The 17,686-nt window shown below is 52.3% G+C and overlaps 1 protein-coding gene across 3 annotated transcripts in view; it reads right to left on the minus strand.

Annotated features, from left to right (window-relative positions):
* Window positions 1-17,686, minus strand: part of LOC122373670 (serine/threonine-protein phosphatase 2A 56 kDa regulatory subunit delta isoform-like) — a 43,646-nt gene that overhangs the window by 6,560 nt on the left and 19,400 nt on the right. For all 3 annotated transcript variants that reach the window (XR_006255089.1, XM_043351962.1, XM_043351963.1), the window contains exons 3-5: window positions 12,472-12,671; window positions 2,127-2,330; window positions 862-992 (exon numbers count right to left, since the gene is read on the minus strand). Coding sequence is in view for 2 of the 3 variants with exons in the window: in XM_043351962.1 (XP_043207897.1) it covers window positions 862-992; window positions 2,127-2,330; window positions 12,472-12,671 (535 nt within the window). In the remaining variant the exon portion in view is untranslated. The remainder of the gene's footprint in view (window positions 1-861; window positions 993-2,126; window positions 2,331-12,471; window positions 12,672-17,686) is intronic.

Genomic DNA, 17,686 nt, shown 5'->3' on the forward strand with positions numbered 1-17,686 from the left:
AACAATTGTCACCGGGAGCATCACAGTCATTGCACTCTGTTCCCTTTCATATACAAACATGACAGAAGTGCAGCACAGCCACGTGGATGATGAGAATGACCCGTTCAAGCCCACCCCAAAGACACGCATCAACATCAAGACGCATCCTCTCTGTCCCAGCACGACAGTAACCTCGTCTTATCATCACTACCCCCAGTCCCCCGTCGTAAGTCAGTCCCTGGGGCTGTAGGCGATCTACCAGACACTATACAGGTCCACAGGGAACGACCGACGAGACGGCACCAATCGGAACTATACGAGCTGTCATCGACCGTCACTGACCGTCACCGACCGTCACCGACCGTCACCGACCGTCACCGACCGTCACCCGGCGTCACCGCCACTCAGCCGGTCGATGACAAGCCGTCATCATCTCCGGTGAACGGCAGCCATCCTGCCCGCCCGACGGACAGCTAGCTCGTCGATCTCGCGACTGTGCCGGCCCGGTCGATGGGGAGGCACTCCACGGGTGAAGGAGGGTGGGTGGGACGGACAGGGACGAATGAGACCGGTTCGAGGACGGGTGGACGGTTCAAATGGACTGGCGAGCTGAGAGGATGGATGGAAATGGAATGGGAGAGGAGAAACAGGGGAGCAGCAGGAAAAGTGAAAGACGGAGACCTCGAGACATCGAGAGAAGGAGAGGAAGAGAACTAGGGAGACAAAAATGTCACCGTTACATCAGTTGCTTGGGGAGGTCAAGGGGCGCATCGGAAGCAAGGTAATCATTCGCGCACAGGATTGGTAGATATTTTCGTATCGAGCAAGCTAAACATCCATATGAATCAACTTATTCATACACTAGCTAGCCGGTAGACTCACCTATAGAAAATGTTGTTAATCTGTTTACGGATGTAGGCGCGCAGGCCCAAAAACTTTCCGTAGATGCGATGTAGTGTCGTCTTCAGAAAGTCCCTCTCTCGGGGGTCCTCCGAATCGAACGAGTCCAGCAGCTGTAAGACGAACACACGGCACGACCGTCACACTGGTGACCGTCGCGACCGGCCGCTGATGGCTCTCGTCACGCCACGTACACGCAAAATCGGGGCTCCTTTCGGGCCTAATGCGGCAGAACAGGGTATGACACACATGATGGGGGACAATGGATAACATCGGCGTAGCCGAGGGGCATACGGGACGGGGCGGAATCCGTCATGCGTCATCAGTGACTAGCCGTCATCAGATGCTATAGATAGTCGTCATCAGCTGCCATCAGCCGGCACAGACAGGCGTCATCCGCCGCCCCCGACAGCCGTCATCCACCAACCGCCGTTCGCCGTCCGTCGCCGTTGCAGCCTTGAGCAGCCGGCGGCGGGCGGGGTCGATATGACTGCTATCCAGCGCTGTTCAGGACCCACAGCCCGCCGCCCGGCTGGCGGCCGGTCGGCCTCACAACCGTGCCGCTTCGATCGGACAAATCGGGCGAGCGGCCGCCGCCTCCACCGTCCGCTGCCGTAGCCACGTCAGCCACTCCTAACCCGTTGTGGCCGGGCTCATTTTTGTTTATGCCGTCGGCCCAGCACCGCCGTGAAACCAGCCGCGTGGCCGGCGCGGCGTCCACGCCATTGTCCACGACACGGCCGGCCGCGCCGGCTCGGGCGGAGTGTTTTTCGGTCGCGCCGCCATTGCGCTGTCAATTTGGATCGCAACGGACAATGATCTACAAGTGGCAACCGGTTGGCATCAACTGCTCTGGGTAGTCCGCGGCACCACCGTACGCCGTTTTCCTTCAGTTAATGTTCGTGTTCAGTCGTGGCGCGACGTCCGGTGCCAGCATTAGTAACGGTTCGTCACGGAACAGACGGTGTGTGGCGGTGACGTGTTACGAACAGAACAGTGTAGGGTCTGATGGGGAATGGGACGGGATGAATGGAGAATGACGGTGACAGATTCATCCGGCACAACGCAGCTTGCAACATAACCTTACCCTACCCTGGTAACCATCCACATAATTTAATCGTTCGCTCGCAAAGGTAAAGGACCTAAAGATTTACATCGCTCTATGAGCAGTGTGCACCCCACTCCAGTCGCCGGACGCTTGGAACGAACTCCACCACGACCACAAACACAATGAAACCCAGTCTCACCTGCAGTACAAACTTCTGATCAATGTAGCGTTTGGCCACATTGGGCTGGAAGTCGACCGACTCGAGGAAGCGCAGCAGGAACTCGTAGACGAGTTGCAGGTGCGGCCAGGCGGCCTCTAGGGTGGGCTCGTCCTCCTCCGGGTCAAACTCGGCGCCCGAGGGGTTGGAGGACGGCGGCAGCGTGCGAAACAGGTTCACAGACACCTGGCGGCACATAGAGACGGCGATACACCGGTCAGACGGGTCGGGCGAGACATACAGTATGTACGGATTACTGATTGATGAGTATTGATCGTTCATACGGGGTGGGTGTACGGGTTATACCAGCTTTCCAGAAGCAATTAGCGACTGCGAGTATCACCACGATCTAAACGAAACACAGCTTACAAATGCGATCTAAGATATGGCTTCACAGTAGACCAGTGAAAAGGTGATTCGGGTGAATGATTTAGTCGTATTTCGGATATGAACGGGGACCGAGGCATTACCTATGTTCCAGCAGCTACGACACAGGCAAGTCGACATGTTTCATCGTGACAAAACATAGACGACATGCAAACGGCTCCTATTGTGTTGACTTAGCCAGTTCGCTTACGACACCACGGGCTAATCCAAGCATGATATGATGAGGTGAGACTAAGGCGAGGTTGTTTTCGCTACGAACCGTGAACTTGTTTGGACTAGCAAATCGACGCAATCAGGTAATCACCTTATACTATCCATACAGGAAGGAAACCCATGCGGTACAAAGATAGCAGCTTGCCGGCGCAGCCCGGCCAGTGGGCGGGCGGGCAGGCCTGAACGGTCGCCCGTGCTCGTACCAAGAATCTTGGCTCGTACCGGGGTCTATACTCGGTCGTACGCCAGCCATTCAGCCCGCAATATTGACGCCATTGCCGCCGCTACCGCCCCAGGGGAGCCCGAATAAGCAAATCGCCGCCAGGCATGCATTTTACCAGGCGCGATCACAGGCGCGGGGGTGAGCCGATATAACACTTTAGAAGGGACTGGAGCGGCAGGCGACGTTGCGTGAATACCACAGCGCCTTTGTGACAAAGTTCCGTTGTTAGCAGTCCGCCTTTTCCCGTCCGTCTCGATGTAATATAGGGCGGCGCAGTCGGTGACTGGACCGGACTCCCACCCCAACACCACACCGGCTGGATACGACCGGGTACGACCCTGGTTGTACGGCAGTACGGGCGGGGGCAGAGCTGCCAATTAGCGTCCCACCCCCGCTCGGCCGGCGCCGGCTGGGTGCGGTCGGCCGCGCACGGACCGGCGCCCCATCCCAGCTCGGCTCTGAGGCTGATCCACACCGGAGCAGCTCAGCGGTTACAATCCCGACCCGGGCTGGCTCTGACAATCGATATGAGGGCGGCGGGCGAGGATTGCCGCTGTGGCGCCGGCCGGGCCGGCCTCTCCGCTCGACCAGCTCAGCGCCCCGTGTGTCAGCCGCGCTGATGTCGGCAGGGTCACCGGCGCTCGCGTGCCGCTCTGTGACAGACGGCTCCGTCCGCCGGGTCTCGGGTCGGCTCCTCGGCAGTCTGTGATACCGCCGGCGGCATTGATCAGCGCCGCTGCCGGCGGCGGGCGGGGGCGGCGATCCGGGCCCGCCGAGCCGCCGCTGACGTCACGCTGGCCACCCGGCGATCGACGCTCCAAGACGGGCCTCCGCCGCACACAGCCGCTATTTGAGTTCGGAAGTGGCCAAAATGCGATAACTCGTTAACCAGTTGACATTTTGCCATGGAATTTTTATTATAAGTGAAGTAAACCTTAAAGTCACGTATGTGAACGTATGAGCATCCTGCTGATCCAGCATTGCCGTAAAAATATATTTGCTTGTAATCCGCGGATGACGGGTATATCCCATAACGTGGGTAACTCGGGAGGGGATTCTGCATAGCATCCCTGCTGTCCTCGAAACTACTCGTTCAATACTAAAAATTAAAACGGCTTCTGATAGGAATAGCTGACAAACGAAACCTAACTTTGTCACAAAAGGTCATGGGTCACAAAAGGTCATGGAAAGGTCATGGGTCACAAAAGGTCATGGAAAAGGTCATGGAAGGAAATGCATACATTTTTAAGGCCATGCGACACATCTTTAATGGTCCATTTCGGCAAAAGCATCTAAAAATGATGTCATCTGGGTCGTCCGATTCGAAACTATTTCCATTCGACAAATGAAGGTCAGGTCACGGCGAGGTCAAAAAGGTCAAAATTTGAAGTTGAGCATTCTCAACAAAAAAGACGTGCGTCAGATGCAATTTGAGCTCTGGAACACGATGATGCTATTCGTTTTGGTTTTCGATATCAAGAACGTACTGAAAGTGCCTTTGCAATATCGAAAATTATGTTAACCGACTACGGTAAAATGCAAAAGCCGATAACATTGCCATTTCTGAAGATATCTGACTGAAACTTTCCAAAAGCAATGCAAATGTTACATACAAAAGCCAATAAGGTTCATTCTGGTCGATGGCTGCTCCCCAAAACTCTGAATGTTATGAACCATATCGGACATTCTTACGATGTTCTGTTGGCTGGATGTCTTTTTGCTTTATTGAATTTGATCAGACTACATTTAGTTATGACGACGAACATTTATTGGTCACCAGAAAGTATACCCACAAGTCAATCGACAATCGACAACCAACAAATGCAATCGACACGAGCGTCGAGCACCCCTCCGCACAAGCAACTGCCGGGGCGATTAGACGGACCGCGCTCCTCTCTCGCAGCTGATTGGTCAGCTGCCGAACTGCACGGACGTCAGCTGCAAGGTCGGCGGCGGGGCGGCGACCTAGCGTCACTAGAACTGCAATAACTTTTGCCGGCAGTGTGATGCCGACCTAATTTTTTCAGCAAATGAATCACAATTGTACGGTATATGTTATGGACGTTGTCTCGATGTGAAGCACGCTGTGCGTTTTTTGGTAGGCCTATGTAAATATTGAAATCCTCAAGCCCTTCTGCTTTGTGCAAGTGTGCAACAATTAGCGTACAATAACTGAGTGGGAAGTTTTTTAGATGTACTTTTGTTACCAATGGATTCCGCACATTTTCCCCTTTCAGCTGATATCTTACTTACATATTTTCAAGCAAAGAATATGACAGGAGACTCGTCAACATTTACATGAAAATCGCAGCACAAGTTCGGTCTCACGGAGCAAAACAAAACGGTGTACTTTGGGAGCCCTTGTTTGTTTGTTTATTGGGGCTTAAGGGCGCGCCGACTACAAGGTCATTTTGCGCCCATAACTATATACAAGTAAAGCAAGTGTGTCACAAGAAAACCGACGTAATAAAAGGCTTAAAAAAGCCTAAAAGCTGGTTAAAAAGAGCAAAGAAGGGTAAAATACTCCAAGCGTATCGTAAAAGACAGCTGACTAGGCGTAAGGACTAGATTAGAATAGACGTATGGACTAGTTGGTTTGGTATCAGATCGAGTAGATTACTTGGAATTTGATTGAACGGATAAAGGAAAAGATGTTGCCAGATAAAACCCAGGGTGACTCGTCACCCAGCAAGTGGCGGACGGTGATATCCGGAGCGATGCGGCCCAGGTAGCGAGTCCGGTCCGGTTCCAAGCGTCGACAAGATAAAAGCACGTGGGCGACGGTGAGAGGCACGGCGCACCCGCCGCAAACGGGCTGCTCATCTCCGCGGAGAAGGTGGCCATGCGTCGCATACGTATGACCGATGCGGAGCCTGCATAAAATCACTTCGTTTGACCTGTTGTCTTGCGAGCAAGACCTCCAATGCTCCAGAGTCGGCTTCACCTCTCGGAGCTTCCTGCCTCCACGCAGGCGCCACTCTGCCTGCCACTCCGTTAGAATAAAAGATCGTACAGCAGGGTAAAAATCACGCGCCGGCAATGGCAACCGACGAGTGCAGGGTGCTGCAGCAGCACGCCTTGCAGCCGCGTCTGCCAGCTCATTGCCATGAACGCCAACGTGACTGGGAATCCAGCAGAACTGAACAGATTTACCCGATTGTTCTACTGACTGAAGCCGAGCTAAAATGTCTTGAACGATCGGGTCGGCTGGATTAAAACTCCGTAGGGCCAACAGGCTGCTTAGGGAGTCCGATAAAATCAAGTAAAAAGGTCCGTCCGATACCTCAATAAAACACAAAGCCTTCTCGATGGCAACAAGTTCCGATGAAAACACCGAGGCGAAAGATGGCAACGAAAATGAACGGGTATCGTCGCCAGCGACGAAAGAACAGCCCGCTCCCTCAGGTGTTTTAGAGCCGTCTGTGAATACAGGAATAAAACCATCGTAAGAGGCAAGGTGTTCCAAGGCTCGGACTCGTGCCTCTGCAGGCAGCAACTTGCCCTTTGGAACTGCAGAAAGCGAAAGATCCACCTGTGGACTGACACTTTTCCACGGTGGAGGGGGCGCAGCCCAGGTACGACGAACGTTACGCAATGCTATGTCAGCTATTGAAAACAGTTCTTTCATGCGCACTCCGAACGAGGGTCGTAACCTTCCGTTACATCGGGTGGCATGCCGTGAAAAAACGTATGGGTACGTCGGGTGCATAGGAAATTGGCGCAGTTTCAGCGCGTACCGCATACCCAACATCTGACGGCGGAGTGAAAGTGGCGGTTCATGCGCCTCAGCAAGAATGCTGCTCCTGGGCGAGGTGCGGAATGCTCCGGTGGCTACTCGGAGTGCTGCATGATGGACTGTATCCAGGACCCTCTTGCTAGATTCACTCGCTGAATCGTAGACAAAAGAAGCGTAATCTAGCTTCGATCGTACAATTGATCGATATAGAAGAAGAAGGGTCCTGCGGTCCGCACCATAAGATGTGCGGGCGACACATTTTAAAACGTTCAGGGATTTAAAACATCGTTCCCGAAGCGTTCTAAAATGTTCTTTATACGTTAAACGACTGTCAAAAAAGATCCCAAGAAACTTCGCCACCGGACGAGTAGGAATCATCTGTCCATAGAGCTGGATTCCCAAGGGAAGGTCGCCGCAGCGGCGGCGGCAAAAGTGCATAGCGACGGTCTTCGTTGTTGAAAAACGAAGACCGTTGTCTCGACTCCATCTCTCCAACCGCGTCACTGCAAGCTGCAGCTGTCTGGCCATATGCCGAGCGCTTGAAGCGGCAAACCAAATGGCAAAATCATCCACGAAGAGCGATCTACCGATCGAGACCGGCAGATCATCAGCGATGTCATTGATCGCCACTGCAAAGAGCGCCACACTAAGCACCCCGCCCTGGGGAACTCCGTTATCTTGGGTAAAACTGCTCGAAAGACTACTGCCAACTCGGACTTTGAACCGACGACCCGATAAAAAGTTCTTAATAAAGAGGCCCATCCGGCCGCGTATGCCGTACTTGTGTACTTTGGAAAGTATTCTGTGTCGTAACACTGTATCATAGGCCGCCTCAATATCAAAGAACAGTGCTCCAAGGTGCTTCTTTTCAGTAAAACAGGTGCGTATCTCGGTGTCGAGGGCTAAAATGTGGTCAACAGGGCTGCGGTGCTTTCTAAAGCCGCACTGGGCGTTTGTAAAAACACCGTGATGTTCCAAAAACCAGCTAAGACGCACATTGACCATCTTCTCCATCAGCTTTGAAAGCGATGATGTGAGAGAGATGGGCCGATAGTGGAGAGGGTCATGTCCCGACTTGCCAGCCTTCAAGATAGGAATGATAGTGGCTTCCCGCCAGGTCTCAGGGAAAGTGCTAGTCTCCCAAAGCGAATTGAAAGTTGCTAGCAGCGCCTCGAGGGCAACTGCTGGGAGATGACGGAGCATGTCGTTGTGGACAGCATCCGGACCTTCTGAGACGCTGCGCAACGAGCTGATGGCAGACGTGAGCTCAGCCATAGAGAAAGGCTCATTGTACATCAAATTTTCAGCTGTGCTGAAGTCCACGGCGGCTGGTGCAGGTCGTGAGGACGGCTCTCCTCGGCAGCGCTGATAGAGTGCACGGCCTATCGTCTCTGCGACGTCTAAAGGGTGGGATATGTCCGTGTTGTTCACTCTTAAAACCGGAAGCGGAACAGAGCTGAACCGGCCTTCAATGCGCTTCATGCGTGCCCATATCTGGGTCGTAGGAGTAAAACGGTTTAAGGAACTCACGTACGTGCGCCATGAAACAGCCTTTGCCTCTTTTAAAACGCGACGGGCAAAAGCCCGCGCTTTCTTAAAAGCGATGAGGTTCTCAGTAGTACTACTCCGGTCAAACTTTCTAAAAGCGCGCTTCCTGGCACGAATCGCATCTCCGCATTCCTTGGTCCACCACGGGACCGGAGGACGACGAGGCTGACTCGACGTCTTGGGTATGCACCCGTTTGCGGAGTCAATGAGTAAACATGTAAAATCCTCTGTAGACATCACAGAGGGGTCGGCTCTGGATAAAACCGTGGCCTCTACGGCGGCCTGGAATTCGCCCCAGTCGGCCTTCCGAACATTCCACCTAGGTGGACGGTTGCCTGACACTGGGGACTCCTGGTGCTCCAGCCACACTGGGAAGTGGTCGCTCCCGAGTGGGTCGTCATGGACGGACCAGGTAAAAAGCTGAGCTAGCCGCGGACTGACTAAGCTCAGGTCCAGAGCCGATGTTTGACCGGAGGGTGTTGTAAAATGGGTGCGCTGTCCTGTATTTAAAATACACAGCGCCTCATCGCGGATAAAAGATTCTAAAAGTCGACCACGAGTGCCAGTCGTGTCGCATCCCCACGCCAGGCTATGGGCATTAAAATCGCCGACTACCAGGACCGGAGGTGGAAGCTCATCGACAAGTCGATGCAGCTCAACCACCGGGAGCGCTATACCTGGTGGTAGGTATAAAGAGCACACTGTCAGTTCCCGGTGGTTGAAATCAACTCTGGCGGCCACCGCCTGCAGAGGAGTCTGCAGCGGCACCTGGCGAGCAGGTACGCTGTGGTGAACCGCCAGAAGCACACCTCCATGGGCAATGGTAGGGGTGTCCAGGTCTCTTCTAAAAACAGAGTAGCCCTTGATGGCAAAGGTAACGTTTGGCGCTAGCTTGGTCTCCTGGAGACCTAAAACAAGGGGTGTGCGCCAACGGATAAGAGACTGTAGGTCCTGGTAGTTGGCCCGGAGGCCTCTACAGTTCCACTGTAGAATAAAAGGCGTGGTTAAAAAGGCGCAAAAAGGGCGCGTATAACATGAGGCAAAGGCGCACACAGATACCTGACTGACCACAAAAAAGGTAAAAAGCACCGAGAGAAATGCACCTGGTAAAAAAGCGCAATAGCGCGAAAAAGATAAAAGGATAAAAGAGGAAATGACTAGACTGAAAGACTAGACTAGGTCCTCTAACTCCGAGGAGGCGCTCCCCCCGTAGCGGATACGGGGGTGCCCTGAGCCCTCTCGGTGAAGCCTCCCTTCAGCAGAGGCAGATCGGGCATGGCTCGGGCCCGGCTGGGGCCTTTTCGACCGGGGGGCGTCGCCCTCCGAAGGTGACCAGCTCGGGGGCGTCTGCCGCTTGGCGAGGCGCCCTGGAGCCGCGGAGGGCTGTTGCCGCCCCGACGGGGATGTCGAGGCGGCGGCCTGTGTCCTCGACACAGGCGTCTCTGGCAGCGGCGGTGGTGGCCGCCGCTGCGGAGGTGGAGGAGGCGGCGGGGGACCCATGATGGGCCGAGTCCCCGCCTCAGGTGTCTCCGGGGTGTCAGCGGCGACAGCCGCATTGGCACTCCCGGAGGCGGAGTCGGCAGACGAGGCTTCCTTAGCCTCGAGGGCCTTCTGGACGAGGCGAGCCCTCCTCGCCTCACGTGCCCTTCTCTCCTCCTCCCCCCGCCGCAGAGCCTCCTGCACCGCCGTAGACGGTCGGGGGCGGGGCGGGGTGGGTGGCGCCTTACCCTGCGCCGGGGGGCGCCGACCACCCTGTCGGCGCTGGACGACGATCCAATCGTCTCCATTACCGTTCGCGGCTGGAGCGGGACTGGGTGGACCCCACACTGACTCTTGAGCAGCCTGCTCTGTGTTGCTCGGCGGCGCACGAGGCGCCGTGTTGTCCGCTGAGTCACCAGTGGCTACGACGGTGAGGCCGAATCGTTTGAGAAGCTGCACGAGCTGTGCTACGCTCATCTGGGAGGCATCGGTAGAGTTTGTGACTCTCACCTTCTGGGCATACGAGGTCTTCGGGTGACTCTGGTTGTACACCTCCCGGGCCTCTTTGAAAGACAGATTTCTGGTAGCCTTGATGGTCATGATCTCTTTCTCCTTGACGTATGCAGGGCAAGACCTATCATACGCGGAGTGCGGCGTCTGCCCCTCTCCGCAGTTGACGCATCGGGGGGTCTCCGAGTCACAGGTTTCGTCAGTGTGGTCCTGCGAAGCACACTTGGAGCACGTGGGTCTTCCTCGGCAGTTGTCCTTTGTGTGGCCGAAACGTTGGCAGCGGAAGCAGCGCATGGGCGCTGGGACGAAAGGCCGCACGCGAACCTTCACGTAGCCCACGCGAATCTCACTCGGCAAGTCGGTAGAGTCAAATGTCAGAATGATGTTGTTGGTCGAGACCGTGCCTCTCTTCGTCATGATGCGGCGAGCCGCTGTCACGCCGAAATCGGCGAGCCCGTCCGCAATATCCTCGTCGCTCACTCCCCTCAAATCGAAACAGTTAATGACCCCTCGTGAGGAGTTCTTAGAACGGTGGGGCTCCACTGTAAGCGGGATGGAAACGAGCCTCCGGCCGGATGCCCGTCCCTCGGAGAACACGAAGCGAGTAGCGTCCAATGCTTTCGCCGCCTCCTCGCTTTTCCTGAACTCGACCTCCAGCGCGCCATCACGCATCCGGTCACAACGAACTATCGAACCAAACCGGTCGCAGCCATCCTTCCGCTGGAAGGGCGACAGAGAGCTCAGCTCCCTGTCTGCGCTCCGGAAGATGAGGATCTTAGGAGATCGTGGACCTTTTTCAAGCACCGTTCGCCTGTCGGCCGAGGCCAACGGGCGAGGATCGGCCGAGGCCGAAGGATTGGTAAGAGTGGGGGAAGGGGGGTTGGTCGAGTTGGGAGCCCACCAATCTGTGCCAGAATGAGTAATATTTTTTCTGGATGATATTTTATACAGTCTGATCAATTTACGACCAGAATATGCGAGAAAAGCACGCTTTAAAATTCGTCGAAAATTAGGGTATTGGCCACTTCTGAACCTGGATAGCGGCTGTGTGCGCCGCCGCCGCCGGCACCCGAAAGTGTCTCCTGGGCGGACCCTGGCCGCCGCAGCCGCAGAGATAGGTCACGTCCGACCACCACGACCAAAAAGGATGGATGACGGCTGACGCTCTGGCCGCGAGGACTCCAGCGCTCCAAATGTGACACTGAGCGCACGCACACCAAAAATAGCGGTTGTGTCTGGTGGAGCGAGTTACGCAGTTTCGCCCTCATCCAGTCCGCCAACAACTTCCTCGGACCACCCGAAACAACTTAACCCAGTACACCTTAGCTGAGACTCTCCAATCGGTGTGATTGAGTTCCCCAGCTCAGTGCATTATCCAATATCCGAGCTGGGAGCGCAGGACAAGTCGGCAGCGATAGGCGCATCGACAGGAGCGATAGACAGACAGGTCGCAAAGGGCACTGCACATATGAACCCAGCGTCAGATTCCTGTCAAAGGGACGGCATTTAGCACGGCCGGCTGTTCCCCCTCCTGATCCCTGATTAGCGGACCCTCTGTTCTAGCCGTAAGCCAGCAGAGCTATCCACCGTCTGTCGTCAGCAGCTCCCCTCCCCCCTCCCCTCCCCGACGCTGGAAGCTCATCTCTCGGGAGCTGCTCTATCCGGCAGAGCAGATACGGCATTAGCTGATTGCCGGAATGCAAATCAGACTGAAAGCAGCTGACACACGCCTTTGACGTCGGCTCGGCTGTGACACTCCGGTGCTCCAATCTTCACGTTATTTACCTTTGAAGGCGACAGATCTAACGCCAGCGATTCGACGTACCGTTGAATCTGCTCACCAGGGTTTCCACACATTGTCTCTGCGATGTCCCAATATAGCTTCAGCACGTGACTATCTATGGCTTCAGGTGAGAGCTGGATGACACTACAGACCACACATAGGACACGGCTCAGCTCACAGGTAAATCCACAAGAGACAAAGGCATAAGGCAAATGTGATCCGTCAAGAATATGTACGCAAAAAGAGGCTTGTCAAAATAAGGACGACATAATTTCTGGCAAAGCAAGGAAAACAAAAGGACAATGATAAAGAAGTAATACAAAAATGCAGCACTGAGTTAAAGAAAGATAGAGAAAACCTCGCAGTTCGCGATTCGCATTCATCGGGGGATGCAGAGCACAAACAGCGGAGAGGGGCGGTGATCGCTTCGTCGGGAGGTCCCACTCACCATCTGTACCACCTCTGGGTAGATGTTCTCGGTGATGACTCCGCGCTGTGAGGACACGTGCTCGATCATCTCCTGCAGCGCCAGCCGTTTCACCTCCTTCCATTTGAGGTCGGACAGCGGGTCCGAGATGAAGTCGAACAGCACGCAGCATTGTCGGATCTTCTGGATGAAGAGCTCCTCCCGTTCGCTGGCGGCCACCTCTGCAATACAGGGATACTGGCGTTAACACCGTGCATGCATAGCGATATTACAGCAGGACACAATCTTCGCAGGACGTCATGTCGATATTTTGGGTATATGACACATCCAAACGTGCATATCAAACATTATACACCAGCCATATACAAATAATCAATGAGTGCCTAACTGCAAACATGTTTTGGATTACACGCTAAAGATGATCTAAACTGTCTCAAGTTTTAACACTTCTATTCGCACACATTATTCAGGACGTTACGTGTCTGTGCTACACAAAATGTCAACAAAAGTTCAAAGCGAATTTCCCGAGTGGACGGCAGTGTCTGGACGAGTTCCACCATCGGGGGAAATCATACAGTAGGTATCGCTGTCCAGACAATCGGTCACAATCCCGCCATCTGGTGTGACACCCGACCGGTGCCGTCAGACAGCTCTCCACACCTGTCAGCCGAACCTATATGGAGCGACAACTAGTGAAACCTACCAACATATGGGGCGTTCCACGACAAATCGACAAATAAAAAATTAAATTTGCACCCTCATATTTTATTCTTCGTTGAAAACTGGTGTAAGGGATTGTGATGGGCGGGGAATCCAGCTGTGGCAAGGATTTTTTTCTTCGAACAACGGTTTCCGAGATATAGCCTCGGGCAATTCCTGGAGTTCGCGCTGCAGCCCTATGTTTGGCGGCCTATAACTCAGAAACTATTAGTTTTTTACGATAAAAACTTCATATGGTTCATCTCACAATCAACCAACAAACATTTTGGCTATCTCGGATTTTCATTTTTTGAAAATTTTGATCACGTGACCTTTTGTCCTATTTTTCGAAGAGTGACCTTGATATTTTCCCCACTGAAAGTTGCAATTTTGTCTGATGACGAAAGTGGACGGTCCATATATGCATAGACGTACATAAATGTACGTCAATTTGAGTTGACCAATGTGTGCCATCTTTATAGAAATAGAGCTAATTAGCCATCAAACGCGGTCGTTCTAAATCATTTACATTGTTAGCCGTCAGGTGAATACCAAAAAACACGGTACCAATGCATTCAGTGTTGAGTTTCAGACATTCGGTTTGTTGATGCCGCTACGGGAAGATTTTCACTCGTTCAGACGCTCGACCCAGGGTGAGCCAAGTGTTCTTAATTATAGTTAAGTGCTTTTCCCGGATTAGCTTTCGTTGCCAGCAATCTGCTCAAGCATGACCCTAACTTCATGAGTGGTGTCATTATAATGCTAATTTTGCTTACCGAGCAAATCCAAAAATAGTACGTTTCACAAAAACGCACGTACAATAATGTACGTCTATGCATATCCGTTACATTTTGTTTCCCAAACATCAAACACGTTTATGCTTTGGTTTGATGGGAAATGTGAGCCTCAACGATGTTCTGGATCAGGGCTGCGGGAGTCGATGGATTTTCAGTGACTCCGACTCCGACTCCGACTCCGACTCCGGGTAGAACTATCGACTCCGACCGACTCCAACTCCGACTCCCGACTCAGCAGCCCTGCCAGGTCAGCGGAGTCGATGGGTTTGTCGGTGATTCTGACTCCGACTCCGGCTCCGGTTTCCAAAATCGACTCCGACTCCGACTCCGGTCAGAATTGTCGACTCCGACCGACTTCGACTCCGACTCCGACTCCGCAGCCCTGTTCTGGATGGCATCGAGGAGCGAAGTCGAGTCGCCGATGTCACGGTCGTCGTCCTAGAGCCGCCGGAAGTTCGCGTCGACACAAACGAAGACTCTAGCGACGAAGAGAATGCTGACCCAGCCAGCCTGACGTAACTGGTCTGAGCCGTAACTGACGTAACTGAGCCGTAAAGACGTAACTGAGCCCGTAACTGGTCGCACCCACCGGCTCAACCGGTTCTGGATGATTATGGATGTATGTCACTTCCAAAGCAGCACCAAGCCTGACCCTGATGATCGGTTTTGCAGCAGAGATCCAGAAGCGCCAGTTCCATGGCACGGGTACCATGTGAGGGAATCGCCTTCTGAAGGCGAACAAGCTCACCGACATCAACGCCTTCAAGAAGAAGTCCAATCAGACCATCGAAGCATTTACGACTGCCAACAACGGCTGCAGTGCGGCTGTTATCCGCTGGATGGACGTGGTCGAGGATCACGAGTTCCAAGAGGCCATCATGCCGTCACTGGGGAAGGAAGAGCCGGCCGACGCCCCTGGACAGACGCACCTCTCCGAGTTCTAAGTCGAGGGCGACCAGTCGCTCTGCTCCGCTGACCATGCCGGCGACTTTACGTCCGGCTGATGGCCGTCTTTAGTCATTACAGCGGGGCCACGCGCTCGGGACAGTGTCTGACGTGTACAGTGTGGGACGGGACAGGTGGTGCCATTTAGTGGTGTCAATCGGAACTTGAATCTTCGGAATTCCGATTTTGTCCAATGTCCAATTCGGAATTCGGTTGGACAATGACAGCAGGCTTTGGACAACTTTGGACAACCGCTTGCTACACCTCAACATTTTCATAAAGTAATCGTGTTTAACATTGATTGGCTGTAGAAAGCTCAGCTTTCGATATGAATACCACTTTTGAGCTGGTAACGATACATTAAAACCAAATTAAATAACGGTGTTGAGTGTAAACTATTGCGTAGATGTCGGACATCTTTGGACAAATGGCTGGCTTGGACATTTTTGGACGGACAGTCGACGTAAGTATTGGACATTGGACGGACATTGGACATATGTTTTCTGAAATTGACATCACTAGTGCCATTACGACGACCGACGCGTCAGCTGCGTGGACGAGGCAGACGTCCTGGGCGAAGGCCCCCAGCGGAACGGCTACATCTTCTGTCTCCTCAAGAAGCTCTGCAGTCAGGTAGTCAGCATGGAGCGCGCCGGGCGCCGGACTGTGACTGCCACAGGGGAGCACAGGGTCACCGCGTCGGTGGCCAGCAGCAGAACGCCTCCTGATCGCCATTGACAACGTGCTCTTTTTATAAATGTACTATGTTGACTATTATGTACATGAGACAAGTTTTCAATAGACGGTAAAAGTTGACATAATTGAGTTGTGTTTTGCAAATTTCCTTATTTTCATCATACATGATCTACATCTATTTCCTAATTCAACGTATGAATTGTAACTACCATTTCCAAGGGTCTCTAATGCAACACAACATATCATACATCATATTTGACCATACTCGTACAACACAAGTTATTCCCCTCGCCCAGGTTAACGATGACATGACGTCACCCTACCCCCTCCACAACCCCATCCCCACCCCAACCCATCCCTCATACATCGCTTCTGAAGTACGAAAGACGTTAGCATTGTATTAGGGATATCGGATGTATTATTTTAGGACGGCGGCGGCAGACGTCACAATTGTCTTGTTGACACCTGGCATAGACGTACATTTTTGTACGTCACTTTGAACGAGCATATCAGGCAAGCACTAAATGTAAAAACAAAACAGTTGATGTCAGCAGCTTAGTAACATGTTGTTTAACAATGCTAGAAAGTTTCATACAAATACTCGACAAAAAATTAATTCATGCATATATGGGTTAAAGCCTTATCGATTGTCATTCATATGCGATAATAAAAAAAGTGGTTATCGCCCTGCGTTGACCTCAGGTCAGGTCATTTTTATGACCTGTCCATTATTACGAGGGGGAGCGACAGCGAGATCTCGAGAATAAAGCAAGATAGCGACAAGCGGTAAACGGTAAAGGGTACACACGGATAAGGTCTATAATTTTTACTGAGGTCATTTTCAGGTCAGGTCAAAGATGACGTCACAGGAGCTAAAAGGAAGTCAAAATAGCGGCACTATACATATATATGAAGTTTTTCTCGAATAACTTTCAAGGTATCCCAGCTAGGAACAAACTAATAGCACCATCGTGATCCTCTCGTCGATCCGCATCGAAACATATGTATTTTGACCTCGAAAGGTCGAAAGGTCAAAAGTTGACCTTAGGTCACGTGATCTAAGGTCAACTTTTGACCTTTCGACCTTTCGAGGTCAACATACATATGTTTCGATGCGGATCGACGAGAGGATCACGATGGTGCTATTAGTTTGTTCCTAGCTGGGATACCTTGAAAGTTATTCGAGAAAAACTTCATATATATGTGTAGTGCCGCTATTTTGACTTCCTTTTAGCTCCTGTGACGTCATCTTTGACCTGACCTGAAAATGACCTCAGTAAAAATTATAGACCTTATCCGTGTGTACCCTTAACCGTTTACCGCTTGTCGCTATCTTGCTTTATTCTCGAGATCTCGCTGTCGCTCCCGCTCGTAATAATGGACAGGTCATAAAAATGACCTGACCTGAGGTCAACGCAGGGCGATAACCACTTTTTTTTATTATCGCATATGAATGACAATTGATAAGGCTTTAATCGTCATCAGACAAAATTGCAACTTTCAGTGGGGAAAATATCAAGGTCACTCTTCGAAAAATAGGACAAAAGGTCACGTGATCAAAATTTTCAAAAATTGAAAATCCGAGATAGCCAAAATGTTTGTTGGTTGATTGTAAGTTGAACCATATAAAGTTTTTATCGTAAAAAACTAATAGTTTCTGAGTTATAGGCCGCCAAACATAGGGCTGCAGCGCGAACTCCAAGAATTGCCCGAGGCTATATCTCGGAAACCGTTGTTCGAAGAAAAAAATCCTTGCCACAGCTGGCTTCCCCGCCCATCACAACCCATTAGACCAATTTTAAGCAAAAAATAAAATATGAGGGTGCAGGGCACTTGTCGATTTGTCGTGGAACGCCCTATATACCTACCGACATGACTAAAAGCGGAGCCACTATGCTCGTGACCTTGAGTGCGCACACCACCTGACATGACCCGCACAAGCGCCGGGCGATTCCACAGCGTCTGTCCCTGACGCATTACCGCTATCAACTGATAACGATTAGAGCACGGGAGGATATTCAGTCCCAGATTGCAAATGCCCGCAATTTACGAGGCACATGCTGATTGTATGCTTACACCAAAACGATTAAGAACATCTA

This window comes from Amphibalanus amphitrite, unplaced genomic scaffold (genome assembly GCF_019059575.1).
Source record: "Amphibalanus amphitrite isolate SeventyFive unplaced genomic scaffold, NRLGWU_Aamphi_draft 001533F_arrow, whole genome shotgun sequence".
Classification (NCBI taxonomy): Eukaryota; Metazoa; Arthropoda; class Thecostraca; order Balanomorpha; family Balanidae; genus Amphibalanus; species Amphibalanus amphitrite.